General features: G+C 32.8%; 1 protein-coding gene across 1 annotated transcript in view; it reads right to left on the bottom strand.

The window, feature by feature from the left end:
• CDH18 (cadherin 18) overlaps positions 1–19,326 on the bottom strand; it is a gene marked incomplete at both ends in the record, with an annotated part of 338,110 nt that overhangs the window by 7,504 nt on the left and 311,280 nt on the right. The window contains one exon of the mRNA XM_079703309.1: positions 1,543–1,794. Coding sequence (XP_079559435.1) covers positions 1,543–1,794 — 252 coding nt within the window. The remainder of the gene's footprint in view (positions 1–1,542; positions 1,795–19,326) is intronic.

Below are 19,326 nucleotides of genomic sequence, written 5' to 3'. Positions count from 1 at the left end.
ACTTTTTTTTTTTTTTTAATTTTTGGCTACTTTACTTTTAGCCTTTGGAAACTTGTTCCAAGAAAAGACACCATGTCATAAACATTAAATATTTGTTCACTGACCTGAAATAATTAACACTGCAGTTTTCAAATGGAATCTCATGTACTTCCAATAAGCATTCAGTAAAGATTTTGGTAAATATTTCCATCCTGTGATTTGCAGCCTATTACCCAAGACCACTTTTGATTTCACCTAAAACATCTTGGTACTATCAATCTTTCTTCATCTCCATTTTAAGTATACTGGTCCAAATTATGCTATATCTGAGTGAGACAAATGTGGCATATTCCTAGTCGGTTTGCCTACCTGCTCTCTTTACAGGCATAAGATCTGTTCTCCACTTCATTCATAATCATCTTTCTTCAACATGCAAATTTTATGATGGGATGCGACTGCTTTCAACTTCTCCTTAAACTCCTAGAACAAAGCCCACAATTTTTGCCATTTTACCCCAACCTGCCTCGACCCTGCCTAAACATCCTTTCTACTCAGTCTTATTCCACCTTGATCTCCACTCTTCTGTACGGGTAATTTGTCTTCTAACCCAGGAAAAAAACAAGGGATATTCTTTGCAAAAATATCTGTGTCTCAAAGTACATAGTTTGTTTGTTTTCCTTATATATGCACAGTAGCAAGAAAAGAACAAAAGATAAGGCTCCTAAGAGAAAACTAGAGGGAGAGGACACACTGGAAAAATATATATGTACCCATTTTAAACTATAAAGCAAAAGATTATTTACATCTGCCTTTCCTATAAAAAAATCTGGATTTCCTTTCTTGTTTTGTATAGCAATTATAAAGAGATTATAGTAATATTACTTTCAAATGCAGTTGTGATAAGATTCCAACTATTAAAAATATGACATAAAATTAGAGAAAGTACTTTATTTTCTATTAAAATAAAATGTAATGCAAAATAAACTAAAAATGTATTAGTTTTAATTTAATAAAATTTGATATCTCTGAGGCAAAAAATATTTTATATTTAGTCCTTTAAAATTCAGCTAAGATTGGTGGTAAACTCATTTTAGACTGATAGAAATTTCTACAATAAATTTATTCCTTTTATTTGGTGGTTAGATTCATTGCAGAGTAATGTCATTTATGTTCTTTGAAAAAAATTGTAAATGCCTTTTCAATAGGAAATTTAGAATATTTAATATCAATTCTTTCTAAAATAGGTCCTTTCCAAAAAGATTTCTCTTATTGTATCCCTTCTTTTAATATTTCAACTCTTTCATCACATTTGAACCAAATCATTTCCAAATTAACTATGGTATTGAGAAAGTTAATTAAAATAAACAGTCATGCCTTGTTATCACATAAAGCACTACTAATTCCAAAGTTTTGTCAATATGACTCTCTCTCTCTCTCTCTCTCTCTCTCTCTCTCTGTGTGTGTGTGTGTGTGTGTGTGTGTCTTTTTCACTCTCTTTTCTAACGCGCCATTGTATGGTACAGTCAGAATCGTCATCACACATTAAGATTTAGAATGACTTACCTAGGAGAATGACAACACACAGTAGAATAGCGATTAAGGCTCCTGTACTCAAGCCAGCCGAGGACAGGAGGGCTTCTGCACGGCAGGTCCGCACACGCCCGTCTCTCTCGCACGCACAAACCCTGATGGTGAGGGTACTGCTGCTGCTGAGAGAGGGGATTCCACCGTCAGAGATCATAATGGGGAGGTAATACACATCCTGAATAGTTCGACTAAATCTCCTCCGCCTTGTCAGAATGCTGGCTGTGTTATCTATGACAGACATAAGCAGAACAACATGGACTTAGTAAAGCCGCCATTAAAGATTCACAGTTCCTTTAATGGATAAAATGGGCATGTGTGATTTCTTTTCTGTTTATGAAATGGATAAAGGAACGTGAAGGGGAGATTATTAACCAGGGACTAAAACTCATTCTCAAATGGAGAAACGTATGTGAAAAGTTAATAGGGCCTGGACCACAGGGGAGGGGAAATAGTGGACTACAGAGGAGGAAGGAAGTGATACACATTTGGGAAATGGGCATAATAGCCAAAGGATTGAAAAGGATACATGGATACCAGACTTTGGGGTGAGCCAGTGGTTCCTACCACAAACCTGGTGACTCTGAATATAAGTGATAGAAATAGACAGCTATATTTTTAGTGAACTTCGGGTGAGGTTAATGTACAAAAATGTTTAAGAATCATTGGTACAGATAATGTATTTATGGAGACACCAGATCAATTGATAAACTATTTTAAACTTGTAATTTGAAGCATTCTTGTTATAGTGGGCACACCATGGGTAAGTTAATAATGAATAAAATAGCTAATTTCCTTTTTTATGTGCTTTTAAAATGCTATGTACTATAGTAAATGATTGCATGATATATTTTGATCAGTCCACACAAGCCTATAAGGGAGAGGATGTTAAATTACTTACATTTTAGGGAAAATCATTTTTATTAGGAGAAATAATTTTGAAATAAATGACCTCAGTCCCAGAGAATAAATTGCTTCAAATCACAGAACTAGTGAATAATCAAGCTACAACCCCAATGTATTCTAGAACCCTGCTCAAAACCAGGATGTCATACTGCCTCTTCTCCACCAGTTCACTTCCAATTGGTATTGATGCCTCAGGTGCACATAGGAAATGTTTATCTTAGCATTGTTAGTCCCCCTTCCATGTCTGTTAGCTAAAAGGCCCTTTTGGTGCACACTTGGATGTGCTGCTCAGAACCCCTGCATGAAGTGACTTGTTGCCCGAACTGTAGATTGCCACCTGGCCCAAGGTTACACTTTCCTGGAGCAACATATAACCAATGACTTATTGCTGCAAAGTTATAAATGTCAAGCCATTTCTGCTGATTGCAGAAAATACTGAAGGGCAAGTTTAGTTCCAGAGCTTTCCCATGGGGTCAGCCATGGACACATTCAAATTGCATGGCAGCTCAGTTGCTCATTCTACCTTTCTTTCTTCCACTCCCACTGTGGTCCACAGATGTCGATCATGAGAGCACACTCCAATAAACATCCTGCCCCCTAAACTCCAATCCAGAGCCTGCTTCCCAGAGCATCCAACCTGTGACTACACATCTGAGTTAATTACTTTTCACTAAAAGGTCAGTAAATCATTAGACAATTACTTTTAGGGATTCTTTTTCTCCTATCAATTTCTCTTATTCTGAAAATTGATTTTTTAAATTATGAGTATGTTTATGAGAGTCATGATACAATACCCTACAACTATATTCTCTTGGTTGTACATTACCAAACTAAGGCAATAGAAAGATAGTAAATATTTCATATATTCAATATAATGCAGGTAATAAAATATGACTAATACACATTATATACATAAATTAATATTATATACACACATATATGCACATACATATGTATAAGTTTTGGAAAATTTGTTATAGAACATAAATAAATAATCTAATAAGTTATTAAAATATTTTCTCACCTGGAAGAAGAGAAATTTAAAGAAAAGTGTGTCGATTGCATACTCTGAAGCAGGTTTCAGAATGATGGGAAAAAAAGGAGGAGAAACTGCATCATGTGTGATTTTAAGAGTATAGCCATCACAGGTACTCTCCTGGAAACCTGACCTTTTAGTAAGCACATCTATCAGGTGTAGGATGTTGCTTCATGATTAATATAAACTTGCATATATGCACAATCCCTTAGCCTAAGGAAAAGGTATGAACATGAGCTCATAGGCACAGACACGTTTGAGAATCTCATTGCCAATCCTCTGAAGAAGAGATGTAAGACACTGGTCCATGGTCTCAGTAAATCTCATAATATGTGGAATGACATGATAACATGCAGGGGTAGATGGGGACTGTCTTTCATGTCTCTAGCCTCATGTCCACTTTACATTCTTAATCTGGAAGCTTCTTCTTTTTCAAGATAATTATTGGAAATGCAATCAGAAACATGATGAGAAACAAGAAGAAAGCCTGAATATGCTTCTAGTGCATTTTAATTTCTCAAATACAAAGCTCTCACATATGGAGACATGACAATATTCTTTCATTTTTCCAGTTGAATGTTTGACTTTTGAAAAGAAAAGAGGATTCAGGAAGCAAAGAGCTTCCTACCCAGAAAGGCTTATCACAGAAGAATAATGAACTCTTGACAAGGGATATTGTATATTTCCCTGGAACTGCAAAAAATATACCTGGCAATAGGCTCACTGAACTTGAACAAGAAAACTTTGAAATAAAATGAAAGGGATAAGAACATTATATATATATATATATATATATATATATATATATATATATATATATATATATATATATACATACATACATATATATATATACACATATATATACACACACATAAATATACATATAAGAACAAACTTTGCCTTGCTGAAACTGAAATATTAGGTGACAAGAAGAACAAAAAATCTCTAAACTTGAAATATAATGTTTAAAAAATAAATCAAGTACTACAGAAATTCTTGCATAACTACTTTAAACTGGATAAAAAACTAATATAAACTGAATAAAGGGAACCCATAGCAGGATGTAAAATCTGGATGAGAAGAGCTAATTATCAATGTCAAATAAAGGACAATCTCTAATAATGTGTACCCAAGCTTGGTTCTTAATTCTAACTGTCAAGAGTTTGGATGAAGACAGAAGATTATAGAACACTTGGAAGCCAAGCTAATATAGCTAGCGTATTGGATTAAGATTTAAGGAGATTTTGAACAGCTAGCACAAAGACCTTAAGCTAACAAGAAGACAGGAACTAAAGATATGTGTTAGACAGTAAACTTTGAAAAGTATCATATGGGAGAGATTTTGAGTAACATCTATTATTTTCAAATACATATATTATCTGAATGCAGCAATGAGGCAATAGATCTAAAACAGTCTCAGAAGGATTCAATAATTATATGGAATTTTTATGTATATCTTTATTGAGAAGACTTCATTGGAATACAGCACATAAATTTGGGTCTACTATCTTAAAAGTGATACTTTAACCCAGTTTAGAAGACCTTGACTGTGATAAAAGCATTAGAAAAGTATGTCATATGAAGAATCTTTGAAACAAACAGTGTGAAAATTCTACATGTCTGGGCTTCCCTGGTGGTGCAGGGGTTGTGAGTCCACCTGCCAATGCAGGGGACATGGGTTCGTGCCCCGGTCCGGGAAGATCCCACATGCCGCGGAGCTGCTAGGCCCGTGAGCCATGGCCACTGAGCCCGTATGTCCGGAGCCTGTGCTCCACAACGGGAGAGGCCACAACAGTGAGAGGCCCGTGTACCACAAAAAAATAAAAATAAAAATAATAATAATAATAATAATAATAATAATTCTACATGTCTTATATGAATTAAGGGACCTGAAATGACTTAGAAATTTAAAGAAAAGTTTGGGAAACTCTGTTAGCAATTAATGTCTTTCTGAATATAATCAATATTTTCCTGACATTCCCAGCAATTATAACTTTGATGCAATGTGGAAATAGCCTTGAACATGGTTTAGTCTTTCAAAATAGATGACAATGTATTATTTATTTTGTTGCATATCCCATTTTGTTCAGAAAATGATATAGACACCTATAGGAGGAAACAGGGAGACGGCCACACAGATATACAATAGCTGAATCATAGAGATATTTACAAATATCATTGTGATGACTGTGAAATAATTGAAATTTTGAGTCCTTTGAGAAACAATAATAATAAAAAAATTTTATTTTTGCAACTATAGGAAGTCCAGGGACTTCATAATTGATAATTTGGGGGGGGATCTTTCACACAAAAAAATATTACAGTAAAATACACGGTTGGGTAGATAGATACACTTCCAACTTCTACATTTCTATAGGGACAGAAGGCTACAGAATACAACAGTATAATACAAGTAACACAGTGCTTCTAAAATTCACATATAATTTACTTGAACTAGTAATATGTGCTCTATTATTTCTTTGTTCAATAGTTTGAAAGATCTTGAAAGGTTCTAATCTCTGTGCTATTTTCATAAACTGTAGTACAGTTTAAGTTAAAATAAGGCATGCTTTTAAAATACTCCCTTGGGCAAAAACACATCCTACATTAAAGTCCAAAATTACCTTATATCTTGGAAAGTATTAGAACCTAAATAAAAGTGGCAGGGTAGGAATAAAGACATAGACATAGAGAATGGACTTGAGGACATGGGGTGAGGAGGGGGAAGCTGGGGAGAAGTGAGAGAAGCATTGACGTATATACGCTACCAAATGTAAAATAGATAGCTAGTGGGAAGCAGCAGCATAGCACAGGAAGATCAGCTGGGTGCTTTGTGACAACCTAGAGGGGTGGGATAGGGAGGGTGGGAGGGAAACTCAAGAGGGAGGGGATATGGGGATATATGTATGCATATGGCTGATTTACTTTGTTGTACAACAGAAACCAACACAGCATTATGAATCAATTATACTCCAAAAAAGTTGTATAAAAATTTTTCATTTACCATAGCATAAAAGAGAATAAAATGTTTAATACATTTAACAAAAAAAGCACAAGCCTTGTATACCCAAAACTACACAACTTCATGGAAAGAAATTAAATATCTAAATAAATGAGAAGTTAGCCCATGTTTATAGGTTGGAAGACTTAATATTGTTAAGATGACAATGTTACCAAAAGTAGATTTAATGTAGTCTCTATCAAAATTCCAATGGTGTTTTTTGCAGAAATGGAAAATACTCATCCTAAATTCAAATGGAAATGCAATGAATCTCAAATAGTCAAAACAATCCTGAAAAAGAACAAAATCAGAGGACTCACACTTCCGATTTCAAAACTGACTACAAAGCTATAGTAATCAAGACCTTGTAGTACTGCCATAAAGATAGACATAGAGACCAGTGGAATAGAATTGAGAAATAAACTATTATGTTTACGGTTAATTGATTTAAAAAAAATCACGTGTTCTTCAAAACTTTTAAATTATCAGACGCCCATACCCTCCCTGCCATTTCAACGGATTCCTTATTTGATCATGCAGACATAAAGGTCAACTTTGTCTCAAGTATAGCCTAGCGGACTATTAAAATAATATTTCCAAATCTATCACAATAGCAGAAACATTTGAGATCCTCAGATGTATCTCTGTAATTGGACTAAACTTTTTTTTAAAGGTGAAGAAAAAGATGAGAGATAGAAACTTAACATCTACCAAAGAGATAAATATTTATGGCTTCATAGCATTTCATTTTTATCTGGCCGTCCAGCAGCAATAAGATCCATTTATAATTTAACTCTCATCAGAGCCCATGCAGGAAACAACGCTCTTTTGCTTTCCTGCAAAGTACCTTTCACATAACAGGTACTTGATAAATAATGATTTGCACTACACTCAACAGGAGCCTGCCTTCTGTTACAGTTTCCTCATTATATTGACACGTATTAAGAAATTAAAACCAAAATGAACTAATCTATCATGATCTCCCCATGCTCTCTGCTGAAGGTTGATTTTTTCTCCTGTTTCCTAAATTTTAATCCTAGAATTGCCCTAATCTCAATTTTCAACTGGATTCTGCAAGTTCATTTGAGTTTGTAAATATTCTCCTGGCCTCACTTGTGTTTCTGCCAAACCACAAATGCATGATCCAATATGTTATTATGTTCCTATTTGCACCCTGGAATGTCACCCCTTTGACTACCTGCCACACTCCTTCTTGATGCATTTTAAATCCCAGATAAATACAACCATACATTTTCTAAAGATTCTGCTTTCAGATTCATAAACGATGCTGGTAAATAGTTGTAACCATCTTAAGCGACCCCAATAAGTATATAGGGTAACTCTAAGTTCTCAAAGGAGTTTAGGACTCAATTTATTAATATCCATATTTCATCAGATGCCATAGACTAGCTACCTATTCTAAGTTTATTTTGCCATTTTCTCTTAAGTGCTATTCCTCCACTCACAGCAGGAAAAAAGCTTTTTCTAAAAAGAAGCTACCATCTATTATCAACATATGAAAACCACATTTGAAAACTGCTCAACCTTCTTTGCTATTAATTATGTCTATGTATACAAGACTCTGTGACATAAAAAAAGAACATGAATACGTATGAAACAAAAATATGAATCTTGAAGAATATCAGCAAATCTGCTCATGAAAAACACATATAAATTTGCATAAGAGTGTTAGTTTAGATGAATAGGGTAATAAAGAAGAAAAATAGCTTTTTTTTTTTTTTTTTTTTTTTTTTGCGGTAGGCGGGCCTCCCACCGCTGTGACCTCTCCTGTTGCAGAGCACAGGCTCCAGACGCGCAGGCCCAGCGGCCATGGCCCACGGGCCCAGACACTCTGTGGCACGTGGGATCCTCCCGGACCGGGGCACGAACCCACGTCCCCTGCACTGGCAGGTGGACTCCTAACCACTGCGCCACCAGGGAAGCCCCGAAAAATAGATTTTTAAGTAGAAACCCAACCTAAAATCTAAAATAATTCATAAGCATATCACAATAATATAATAATTGCAGAAACTGTAGAAGTACAGAGAACAATGGTTTACCAAAAAACTAAAAAATAAAGTATATGAGTTTCAACAGAAACCCTCTACCCAATATTTATCACACACCTTTAATAAATACTACATTTTTAGTAGGAAATGGATGAGTCAAGTACAATAAATTATGGAGTCATGATATTTATAAACACTGACAGAAACTCTAAAGATTAATCCTTAGAGAGACTGAAAAAGCAAACACATATTCCTGCTCTTAAAATTATTTAAAAATCTGTTTTTAAATAAATTTTACCCCCTTAAGGCAGAGGGTAGAGTTGATGACTCCTGCAGCATTTATGTGATTCCGAGCAAGGAAGGAATTAAGGCAAAAATGTGTAATCTACATTTTCACAATTGGAAAGCAAAACAAAGGGGCACAGAATGGCAAAACTGGTCATATTTTTATTGCTTAGAATATGTGTCAGCTATTTGTTTTGTTCTGCTTTCCTTTTTTTTTTTTTTGCTGTCACTGTGAGTAGGAATATTAGAAGGTGATAAGGTGTGGGCTGACAAACCCATTAGAAAAAAAATACATTAAAGTAAAAAAAAAGTCAACAGAGGTTAAAATCACTAAGGAGAGAATAAAAGCATATTTTTCTATCTAGAGCAAAAGACTCACTAAAACAAACCACTACATTTGCAAGTCACCCTTTCCCATATTGGGGTCATGATGGCTTACAGACTGTTTGTCTTCTCACTAGTCAAGCTTTGAGTCTCTGCCTTCCCATAAAGAATAGTGTGAGTCTATCAAGTATGACTGGGTAAATGCTAGTAAGTGAAGACTGAGACTTGACCCGGAGGAGAAAGGAAGTTCCTAGCTGAACAAAAACATCGTGTCTCGTGTCTCAGCCTCATCACTGACAGTAGTGACTTGAGGCACAGGTGCTCCCACACCCCCTAGGGGCTGTTTGAGGCATTATTTGCAACTATATTCTCAGGACAGACTGTGCATGTGCTATTTTATTTAGGAATGGGAGAAAAAAATGCTAAATGGTCTCTTGAAGCCCTGTGGAAAAAAACAGAATTTTAGATGGTTATAATCTATAGAGACATTAAGCACATTACAATACCAGCTGTGAGTTCTCATTTGAAGGACAAAAATAAATGATGGGAATATCAACTACCAGGGATCTTACAATGCCAAAGAAGTACAAAATAAACGTAAAATTCCTCATGATTTCCAATATGTATCAAACTAACAAACTGCATTTCACTATCAGTGGACTATGAAATCTGGACGAAAATGCCCCAAAAGACATCTTCTTAACAGCTCATAGTCAAATTTGAAAATATCCCTTATCTTAAAATCAATGCAACATAAACTTAGATATTCCTTCACCAAACCCAAACAGCCACAAGGAAAATCAGTATTTTCTAACAATGGTTATTAAGTATTTTGTCAAAAATGATAAAACTTATAAATAATAAGACCTTCACTTTTAAAAGTAATGTTACAAGGAAATAATAAAAAGTAATAAAACCAAGGGAAAAAGAATCTTCAAAATTCTGCAACAAGGTGAAAGTGACAGTCTACAGAATCTTCCATTTAATATGATTTAAAATGGTCATTTTTGGTGCAGTTCACTCACCTTTTTAAAAAGAATGTGCTATTTGAGCTCATTCATTTTTTTCTTTTTCAAAATTAATTTTTATTGGAGTATAGTTGCTTTGCAATGTTGTGTTAGTGAACCCTTTTTTTTTTTTTTTGGCGGTATGCGGGCCTCTCACTGTTGTGGCCTCCCCCCTTGCAGAGCACAGCCTCTGGACACACAGGCTCAGTGGCCATGGCTCACGAGCCCAGCCGCTCCACCGCATATGGGATCTTACCGGACTGAGGCACGAACCCGTGTCCCCTGCATCGGCAGGCGGACCCTCAACCACTACGCCACCAGGGAAGCCCAAACCCATTCATTTTTAAAGACTGGAAATGTCTACAGAAGTGGAAAACATGTATCTAAAGAAGATAACTTAGAGACAAATATGAGCAGTAGATGTTCTTGATAGCAAATTATCAATTAAATTACGATAAAAATTTTCAATCTGAAAGGCACATGAAATGTGATTTAGAACCCTGAAAATAAACAGAGATACAAACATATACATAGTTAAAAATAATCTATTCTATGACTAAAATCTGTAAGATTTACAAATGCACTTGACAGTCGGAATTAAGCCTAGGAATTAGTCTGGCAAATCTCCTTGCATCAAATAAAACCTAGTCCCTCAAGAGGCAGCATAAAGATCATGAAGCAGAACAGACTTGTAGACTAATGGTGATTTTACATTGGTGGATTAGGTTACACTTTTCTATTACAAAATGAATGAACAAAGGTACTGTATGCACAGACCCTCCTTGGGTAAGCCTAGACTCACAGACTTTATGACATTATGGCTTTAGTTCATTTATTATAGATATTTGGTTAAAAAGTTGAAATTATACAATGGATTTCTTTGATGCCAAGATGAAAAGTTTACCTATCACAATTTAAAGAGAAGATGGTTGCAGAAGAAACTACATTTTAATCAGAAAACATATCATTCTTTCATTGTTGTTTTAAGGTAATATAATTTTTAAATGCTGTAACTTAAAAATTATCTTCTGAACTCCAGTTTTTAATTTTAAATAAAATTGTGTTATTACCAGTATATTAGTTAATGATAAAAGTAAAGTCATTGTCAAAAAACGTATTTACAATATACGTTTTGCTGTATATGTTGTTAAAAAAATAGAAATACATCACTTGGCTATTTTCCAAATCAAAATGTTTCTTATTTAATAGGTAAGGGATCATAATTTTCCAGATAAATATTGAAGACGGTTGCTTAGCAAAAATTTTTCTATCTGCTACAGTTTGGTACTACAGCAAATAAAGAATTAATGGCAGAATATCTTACTTGTTTGGGGGGAGCACAAAATACAGCACAGTGTTTAATATTTAGTGTTTTTAATAGTGAATTAAAATGCTCATGTCTCTGCTCTGCCACATCTCCCTGGCTAGATTCTTAGGACTAATGTTGCATTGTGTCACCTCTATGCTGTCTTCATTCCCCACCTCATTGAAAAGTATTCTCTGATCCACTCTACCTGAGGGTATGGACTCTATCCTGTAAAGTCAAATCATGTTCACTTCTTTTAATTATAGGACTTTCAGTGATCTCTCTACAGTAACTCACATTTCACTGTCTTCAATTGCAAGTTACATTTCATTTCATCTTTATTTTCCCAAATAGATGGAGAGTCACCTAAAAGCAGGAGATATGTGTTTTATTTCCTTGCATCTGGACAGCTTAGATCACTGTCTCATACACAGCAGATAATGCCTTGAAGACTGAATGGCAGGAAAAAAAACAATGTTAACTTAAGAGCTGACTATAGAATTTCTTTTAGAGGAAAGCATTCTAAGAAAGGAGAATAAGAATGGTGGTGAATAGCAATATAGTGTGAGGCTGGAGAACACACTGGACATCCCCATGTAAAATGTCAGGGGAGGGGATAGGGCTGAGTCTGTGTGTGTGTGTGTGTGTGTGTGTGTATTTCAGGTGTTTTTTTTTTCATTTTTAATTCAATACAATACATGAGTATATTCTTACTGAAAATATTCAAAGTGCATTTCATAGACATTTCTTAAGAAATATTATATATCCTATCATATTATCATTATTGCTTTTCTATGAGAATATATGCTACTCAAATCATTATTTTTGTTTGATATTTAATCATATATTGTTTGTTTTATACTCTCTTTACTTTTTCAGAAATTTATTTTTATTTTATTTTCATTTGTTCGCTATAGCCCCAAATATTTTGTCAATAGAATTTTACTATAATTGACACATGGTTTTTATATTTTCTGAGGCATTCAGTATTTTAAAATACCCTTCCCTAATTGTCATATGATTGTCATCTTAAATAGGCAGAGATGTATTTTATTGTAGTTGTTTCTTTGAAACGTCACTAAAAGAAGGTCCATGGACTATTAGCTTGTAATCCTGCAAATGAGTACTTCAGCACTGATTAGCTGAAAGCCCAGAAGATGGTTAGCATTTTTTAGCAATAGAGTATTTTTTAATTAAAGTTTGTACATTTTTTAGACATAATGCTATTTCACACTTAATAGACTACAGTATAGTGTAAACAAAACTTTTATATGCACTGGAAAGCATAAAAAATCATGTGACTCACTTTATTATGATAATTGCTTTATTGTGGCGGTTTGGAACTGAACCCAAGGTGTCTCTGAGGTTCACCTGTAATGATGCCCCTCTCTAATTGCTCATCCAAGAAAATAGCAAACACTCTTTGAAGAAATATATTACGATTTGAGACTGTTCTAGGTTTAGACACTATGTGTGACACCCAACTAAAAATTGCTAGATATATTAAGAAACAAGACCATTATATCCCAGTCCTGACTCCCCAGTCCCCCTGATGAAAAACAAAAGGAAAATTTATCACTTTATTAAGAAAGTAGAGTTAGCTGACAGTGATTGTAAGATCATTAAGATTAATATGTTCAAGAAAATAGAGGGAGAAAAAAAAGATAGAAAACATAAAAGAAATTATAGAGAATTTCACAAGATCTATATCTCTATAAAAGGAAAAAAAAAAGAAACAAAAAAAAGGAATATTAAACAGCTATCAACCAAAGCAGTGAGCGGACCACATTTTCTTTGAGTGCATGTATTTGATTTGATAGGACACTTGCTTCCTTGAGCAGAATATTAGTTACATGCTGGTGTTTTCTACCAGTATATTCCTAACATATGTCACAGTGAATAATAAACAAAAATAGGCCCCAAATAAAGAAACTTTTATATAGGTAGGATGGAACACTTAAGAAGACATTTGTTCGCTAATGTTCAGATAAATTAGCAGATTCCAAATTAATGAGGGATAAAACATAGGGTAGGAAATATCTAACAAAGATGGCAAAGAACTGGAACAACATGAAACATTACCTTAAATTTATTTATTTATTTATTTATTTATTTATTTATTTATATTATTATATTATATTATATTATATATTTATATTATTATATATTATATTATTAAATATATTTATTTATTTATTTATCAAGCAGATCTGGGCTGTGAATAGGAGAATCCCACCAGGTTATAGATGGTGGAAAATCTTCTTAGTTGATATGAGGACATTTGCTATGATTCCAAGCATAAACACTATTAAGGTATATGTCTCTGGGATTCAGCTTTTATTGTGGTCGAGGGTAGAGGCCTAGGGTTTCTCAAGTTCACTCTTTACAGGTGAATTTAAAACATAAGAACAGGAATTTAAAGTTGGGGAAGAGAAGAAAAAAAAAAGGCACAAATGATCAGTTACTGAAATCACCCAAAAATCTCTAGAACAAAAGGGAATGGGGGAGCTGTCTTTCTATCTACTAATGGCTGACAATGTGTTTATTCAAGGCAGCCATCTTTGAAATGGCTGCTTCTTTGAAATGGATCCCTGTGAATCAATCAAATTTTAGTCACGCAGTTACATTACAAAAAAAAAAAAAAGAAAAGAAAAGCCCACTGTCAGGGTTTACACTACCTAATATCATCTTCATAATAATTAGAGGAAACAATTAACAGATTATTCCTTGAGCTAACATTCTGTTCAAGAAAGCAAGAGTCTTATCTATCAAAGCAAATACATCCATTCAAAGAAAAGGTACTCCAAACACCCATTGCTTTAGTTGATAGCCATTTCTTCCTTTTATAGAGATGTAAATCTTTACCATCTTTATAATATATTGATACATTAGGATATGCCCTCTTTTCTTCTCTTTCTTTTAACTATACACATCCTTTTTCTTCTTTTCCTACATTCTTACTTTACTCAACCCTTTACCATTTGCATTATATTAACAGATTATTAAATTCAGTTTATGATAAAATATATTTAACTTATAGATTAATTTGGAAATTTGAGTGTTGATTTACTAATGGGGTAAATATATTATTTTTATGTTTTTTTAATATTTTCAGTAACATTGCCTTTCATAATTCTGACTTGAACATTATTTATTGGATATTTTTTCTCTGATGATCTTAGAAGAGTTTTTTGTTAATTTGTTTGATTTCTTTTTACCATTTTAAATTTATCTGATTTGCTATTTATTCATGTTTTTTACATATAGAAAATCTAGCCATTTGGGGCATTTATTTGTATTCCAAAATTTGGCAATCTATCCAATTGTCTCTTAAGATGTTTCTGTGGATTCTTTTAAAATTTCAGAAAGACAATTGCATCTCATTTGTTAACAATGATAATCTTATGTTTTGTTTCTATTTATTATTGTTCTTTTGTTCTATTTTTGTTTTGTTTTATCTTTTTGGACTGAGGAGAACATTCAGTACACTGCTGATTAATTGTAGTGATTGAAATATCCTGAGACTAGCAGAATTGTCCAGCTGAACCCATCAGAAATTGTTAATTCTTAGAAATGTGAGCTAAATAAATGAATAAATGTGCTTTATTTTAAGAAAACTAGTTTGGGAATTGTTTACTTTTTCAGCAATAGCTGCTTTTTTTTTAAGCAATAGCTAAATATTTCTAACTTTTTATGTAAAATTTCCTACCATATTTTGAATTTGGCATATCTCTTGTAAGCAGCATATAACAGTCTATTTTTAAAATAAAATATCTTTAAAAATGATATTTAATCTGTGACTATGGTATATTTGAACTATTTTCTACTTCAAATAAAATTGTCATTGCTTCTATTTTGCATCTTTTCTTCTACTTTCTGACCTTTGTTCTACTGATGAAATAAGTTTTATTATTTAACTTTTTAAAAATCTCTCATTGCTTTGGAAATTACAGACTCTTATTCTATTAACTCTCTATTATTCTAGTGTTAACTCTTCAAGTTTTAACATTTGAAATGAAATGTTAATTGCAAGGCTTTTTTTTGTCTATTATTTCTTGCAGAGATCCTGAAGGCAAAGATTAATACAATTAATACAATTTGCCAAAATGTCAGTAGCTAAAATTTTAAAAGTTTCTTTTCTTATACATTGGAAAAAAGTCTTTAATAACTGTCCTCCCTTAATTCCTGATAGGTTACCACTGCTAACTAAATATAGAGAATGTTGACAATAGGAAATTATTTTCCTTTAGCAGTTTGAGCATATAATTGTTATCAACGTTTGTCATCTACTTTTTTTTTTCTTTTTTAACAGGAATCTACTTTAGATCTAATTATTATTGCTTTTTGAATATTCTGCCTTTTCTTTTTGATTAAATATTTTGTTCTCTTTATCTTTGAAATTTAGCACTTTTAAACTGGCATATTCAAGTATAGATTTGATTTCCTGCTTGCCTTTGGGTGTTCTTTTTTTTTATAATAGCTACTTTTTTAAATTAATTAATTAATTTATTTATTTTTGGCTGTGTTCGGTCTTTGTTGCTGCGCACAGGTTTTCTTTAGGTGTAGCGAGTGGGGGCTACTCTTCATTGCAGTGCATGGGCTTCTCATGTTGTGGAGCATGGTTTCTAGGTGCAAGGGCTTCAGCAGTTGTGGTATGCGGGCTCAGTAGTTGTGGCTCACAGGTTCTAGAGTGCAGGCTCAATAGTTGTGGTGCACAGGCTTTGTTGCTCCATGGCATGTGGGATCTTCCCGGACCAGGGCTCGAACCCATGTCCCCTGCATTGGCAGGCGATTCTTAACCACTACACCACCAGGGAAGTCCCTGGTGTTCATGTTAATCGTGAGGGTCCACATATTTTCAAATTTGAAAAATTGTCATGAAATTTTATCTACATATATTGCTTGTTGCTATAATTTCTTTCTAATTCTTCCAGATATTTTATATTCCATATCTGTTAATTGTTCTCACAATTTTTAAAAATGTTGACATATCTGAACTTCATTTGTTTGAATTAATGGATTTTACGCTTGACTTGTTAAATCTCTCTGTGTCCAGTCTAGAAGTAATTCAGTTTTTTTATTGTTCTCTCTTTGTATCTCTGTGTGTGTATATACAATGTATACATATATACACATATACATATATACATCATACATGTATATATACATATATGTTTACACATAAATTTGAAATGTATGAATAATTTATATCTATATAGTCTATATGTATAACTAAATGTATGTAATTTCTAGATAAAGTTCTATATACATTTCTATATATTTAATACCTATATTTTAATATATTTCTTATGTATACATGACATGTATACATACATATATATAAACAAAATTTAAAATTTTAATTTCTGTATATATGTTTATATATAATTATGTATATAACACTAAACATCTATATATTTTCATGTCAGTTTATATACTTTTCTATCTAGGCAAAAACTGTAGTTTTATTTTAATAAGGATTTTAAAGTTATTTTTATATAAATATTTTCTTTCATTGTCTCATTTCATGTAATCACTTCACGGTCTTTTTAAAAAAATCTTTTTTTTTAATTTTGAAAATGTTAAATATGCTAATATTCACGTATTTTTCTGTTCACTTATGTATTTTGCATGATTCAGAGTGAATTCATTTTCTTATTTATTTCTTATTATTTATTGACTATGTTTTAATTTTTTGACTTTCAGATTTATCATACACAACAATATGCATTTCTCTCTGTCTAATTTTAGAAACAACTTTTTGTCTCTACTCACTCTTCGCCATAAAACTGTTTTGGAGATGCCACTAAACCAATGGCTTCCTGATCACTCTTCCTGGCTTGAAGTCTCTGTCTGGTTTCTATTGTTCCTTGAATATTCATATTCATGTAAGCAGGGGGCACAGAAGAACAATTGTTTTAATTTTTTCTTCTAGATTTCTTTATGTTCTGGGGGCATGTAAATGTTTACTAACTTGGAATGCAATGACTAAGCTGCAGGATCCAGTAGGCCTGGACTTGCTGACTCTTACTCTTTATAGTTTGTTCTGGTTGTTGGCCAGAGATGTGTTTATGTACCCATGAATATATGTATATATTCATTTTGGTATGACTATTCCATTTTAAATTTCATCTTTATAAATTATTATCCATAACTGCCTTCTGTTTAGAGAAAAAAGCCATCTTGACTCTAATATCTTTATACAGCATCATTAATTCCCCCAATGCTACAAAGTAGATATTTCAAACCAAAACATAATGGATGTAAAAACTGAGGTTGAGAGATGTTTGGTAGCTTGTCTTATCTAGCATAAACAAGGCTGTTTACTCAAGCATGTGTTTTCACCTATGTGCTAGTATCTTTTTTTAGAACATTGATGATTTTTCTATCTGAAAGAAATTATTTGAGTTATATACAATTTCATCAATTCCCAAAAATGTTTAAAATAAATTAAATGAATTTAAAAATAAATTAAAACATCTTTACTCCCATACAACTGTCCACAAGCATCACATACTTGAGATGGCATAGCTGATTTAAAGCATTCATATATATAGTTAAAATAAATGTTAAAAAAATTACATCAGTATTATAAACACTTTCAAAACTGTGTACATATTTGAGGGGAAGTTTTTGAATGTGAGTTCCCAGCACTGGTACTGTTGTCATATAACTAAAATGAGACCTTTTGAATATATTCATTAGTTAAATTGAGAAATTCCAGGCATAATAATCTTGAATGAAGGACTTTTAGTCACTAATGTGGGTTTCAACAACAGTAAAATTCTCTTGTTTTTCTAAAATACTTCGGGAGTTATTTACATTAAATAGCTTGGTTACAGCACATCTTCAAATATAAGTCAATTTTTCTTTATAATATCATCAAATTAAAACTGCTTTTAAAATGTAAATAAAATTTTTATTGGAATGGAAAAAATTCAACTGAAATATGATTTCTAAATATGTGTTTCTAAATATAGTAAATTTCAGTCTACTAAAGCAGAAAGTTGAATGCTCTCCAAATTATGCAATTATTTGAATATGGGAAAATATGAATTGATTTTCAGATATTTAGCATAGTTAATTATAATATTTAAATATATTTGGGATTGTAGGGTGGGATGTTCATATGTAAATAAATATTCAATAGTCAATTAAATACAATTTGTCATACACAAACATGGATAAATATGTATTGCATAAGTACAGCTGACCGCAGGGATAGTTAAACTGAGAGAGACAAACAAGCTTGGTATTTTTATATGAATTTTCTTATGGCCACATACATAATTTAGTATCCCTGTTATTATTTAAGGAAGCTTAGAGATAATGGAAAAAATGTTTAGTGGGTTGTCATTTAGTGATTTTATTTTTGCTTTAACTTGAAAATACTTCTCCATGAAGGGTACAGAGAAGGAATTGACTACTTCAAAATGTATGTGTTATTGTTTCTTTCATGTGATTCTGAGGCACGTTTTAAATCCTAAATAACAGTATATTCAGATATATGTGATCAAAAACTAGTTTTGAGAAGAAGAAAGTTGATGCCAGTCAGAACAGTGTACATATTGAGTGTCTTGTTGTTTCCCTTCCATACGGAAGAATGACTTTTACACAACTTTGAGGAATCTACCAAATCGGGAATCTAAATCATGGTGAATCTTCTCTAGTTATTATGTTCTTTTTTCTCTACACATTAAGAAGGTTAAACAAAAATAATTCAAAAAATTCCACAATGCTCTGTAATTATGCATATGTATCTACCCATATTTTGGAAAAATATTCATAATAACAAGGGGAAATATAATTTGTACAGCACATCTTGATAGCCTTGCTAAAGCAAGATGATTTCAAACATTGCAGTTCCTTTTCTAATTGTCCCTAGG

This window comes from Hyperoodon ampullatus (assembly GCF_949752795.1).
Source record: "Hyperoodon ampullatus genome assembly, chromosome: 4".
Taxonomy (NCBI): Eukaryota; Metazoa; Chordata; class Mammalia; order Artiodactyla; family Ziphiidae; genus Hyperoodon; species Hyperoodon ampullatus.
Note: the sequence above shows the minus strand (reverse complement) of the source record. Positions and strands in the feature narration are given on the sequence as shown.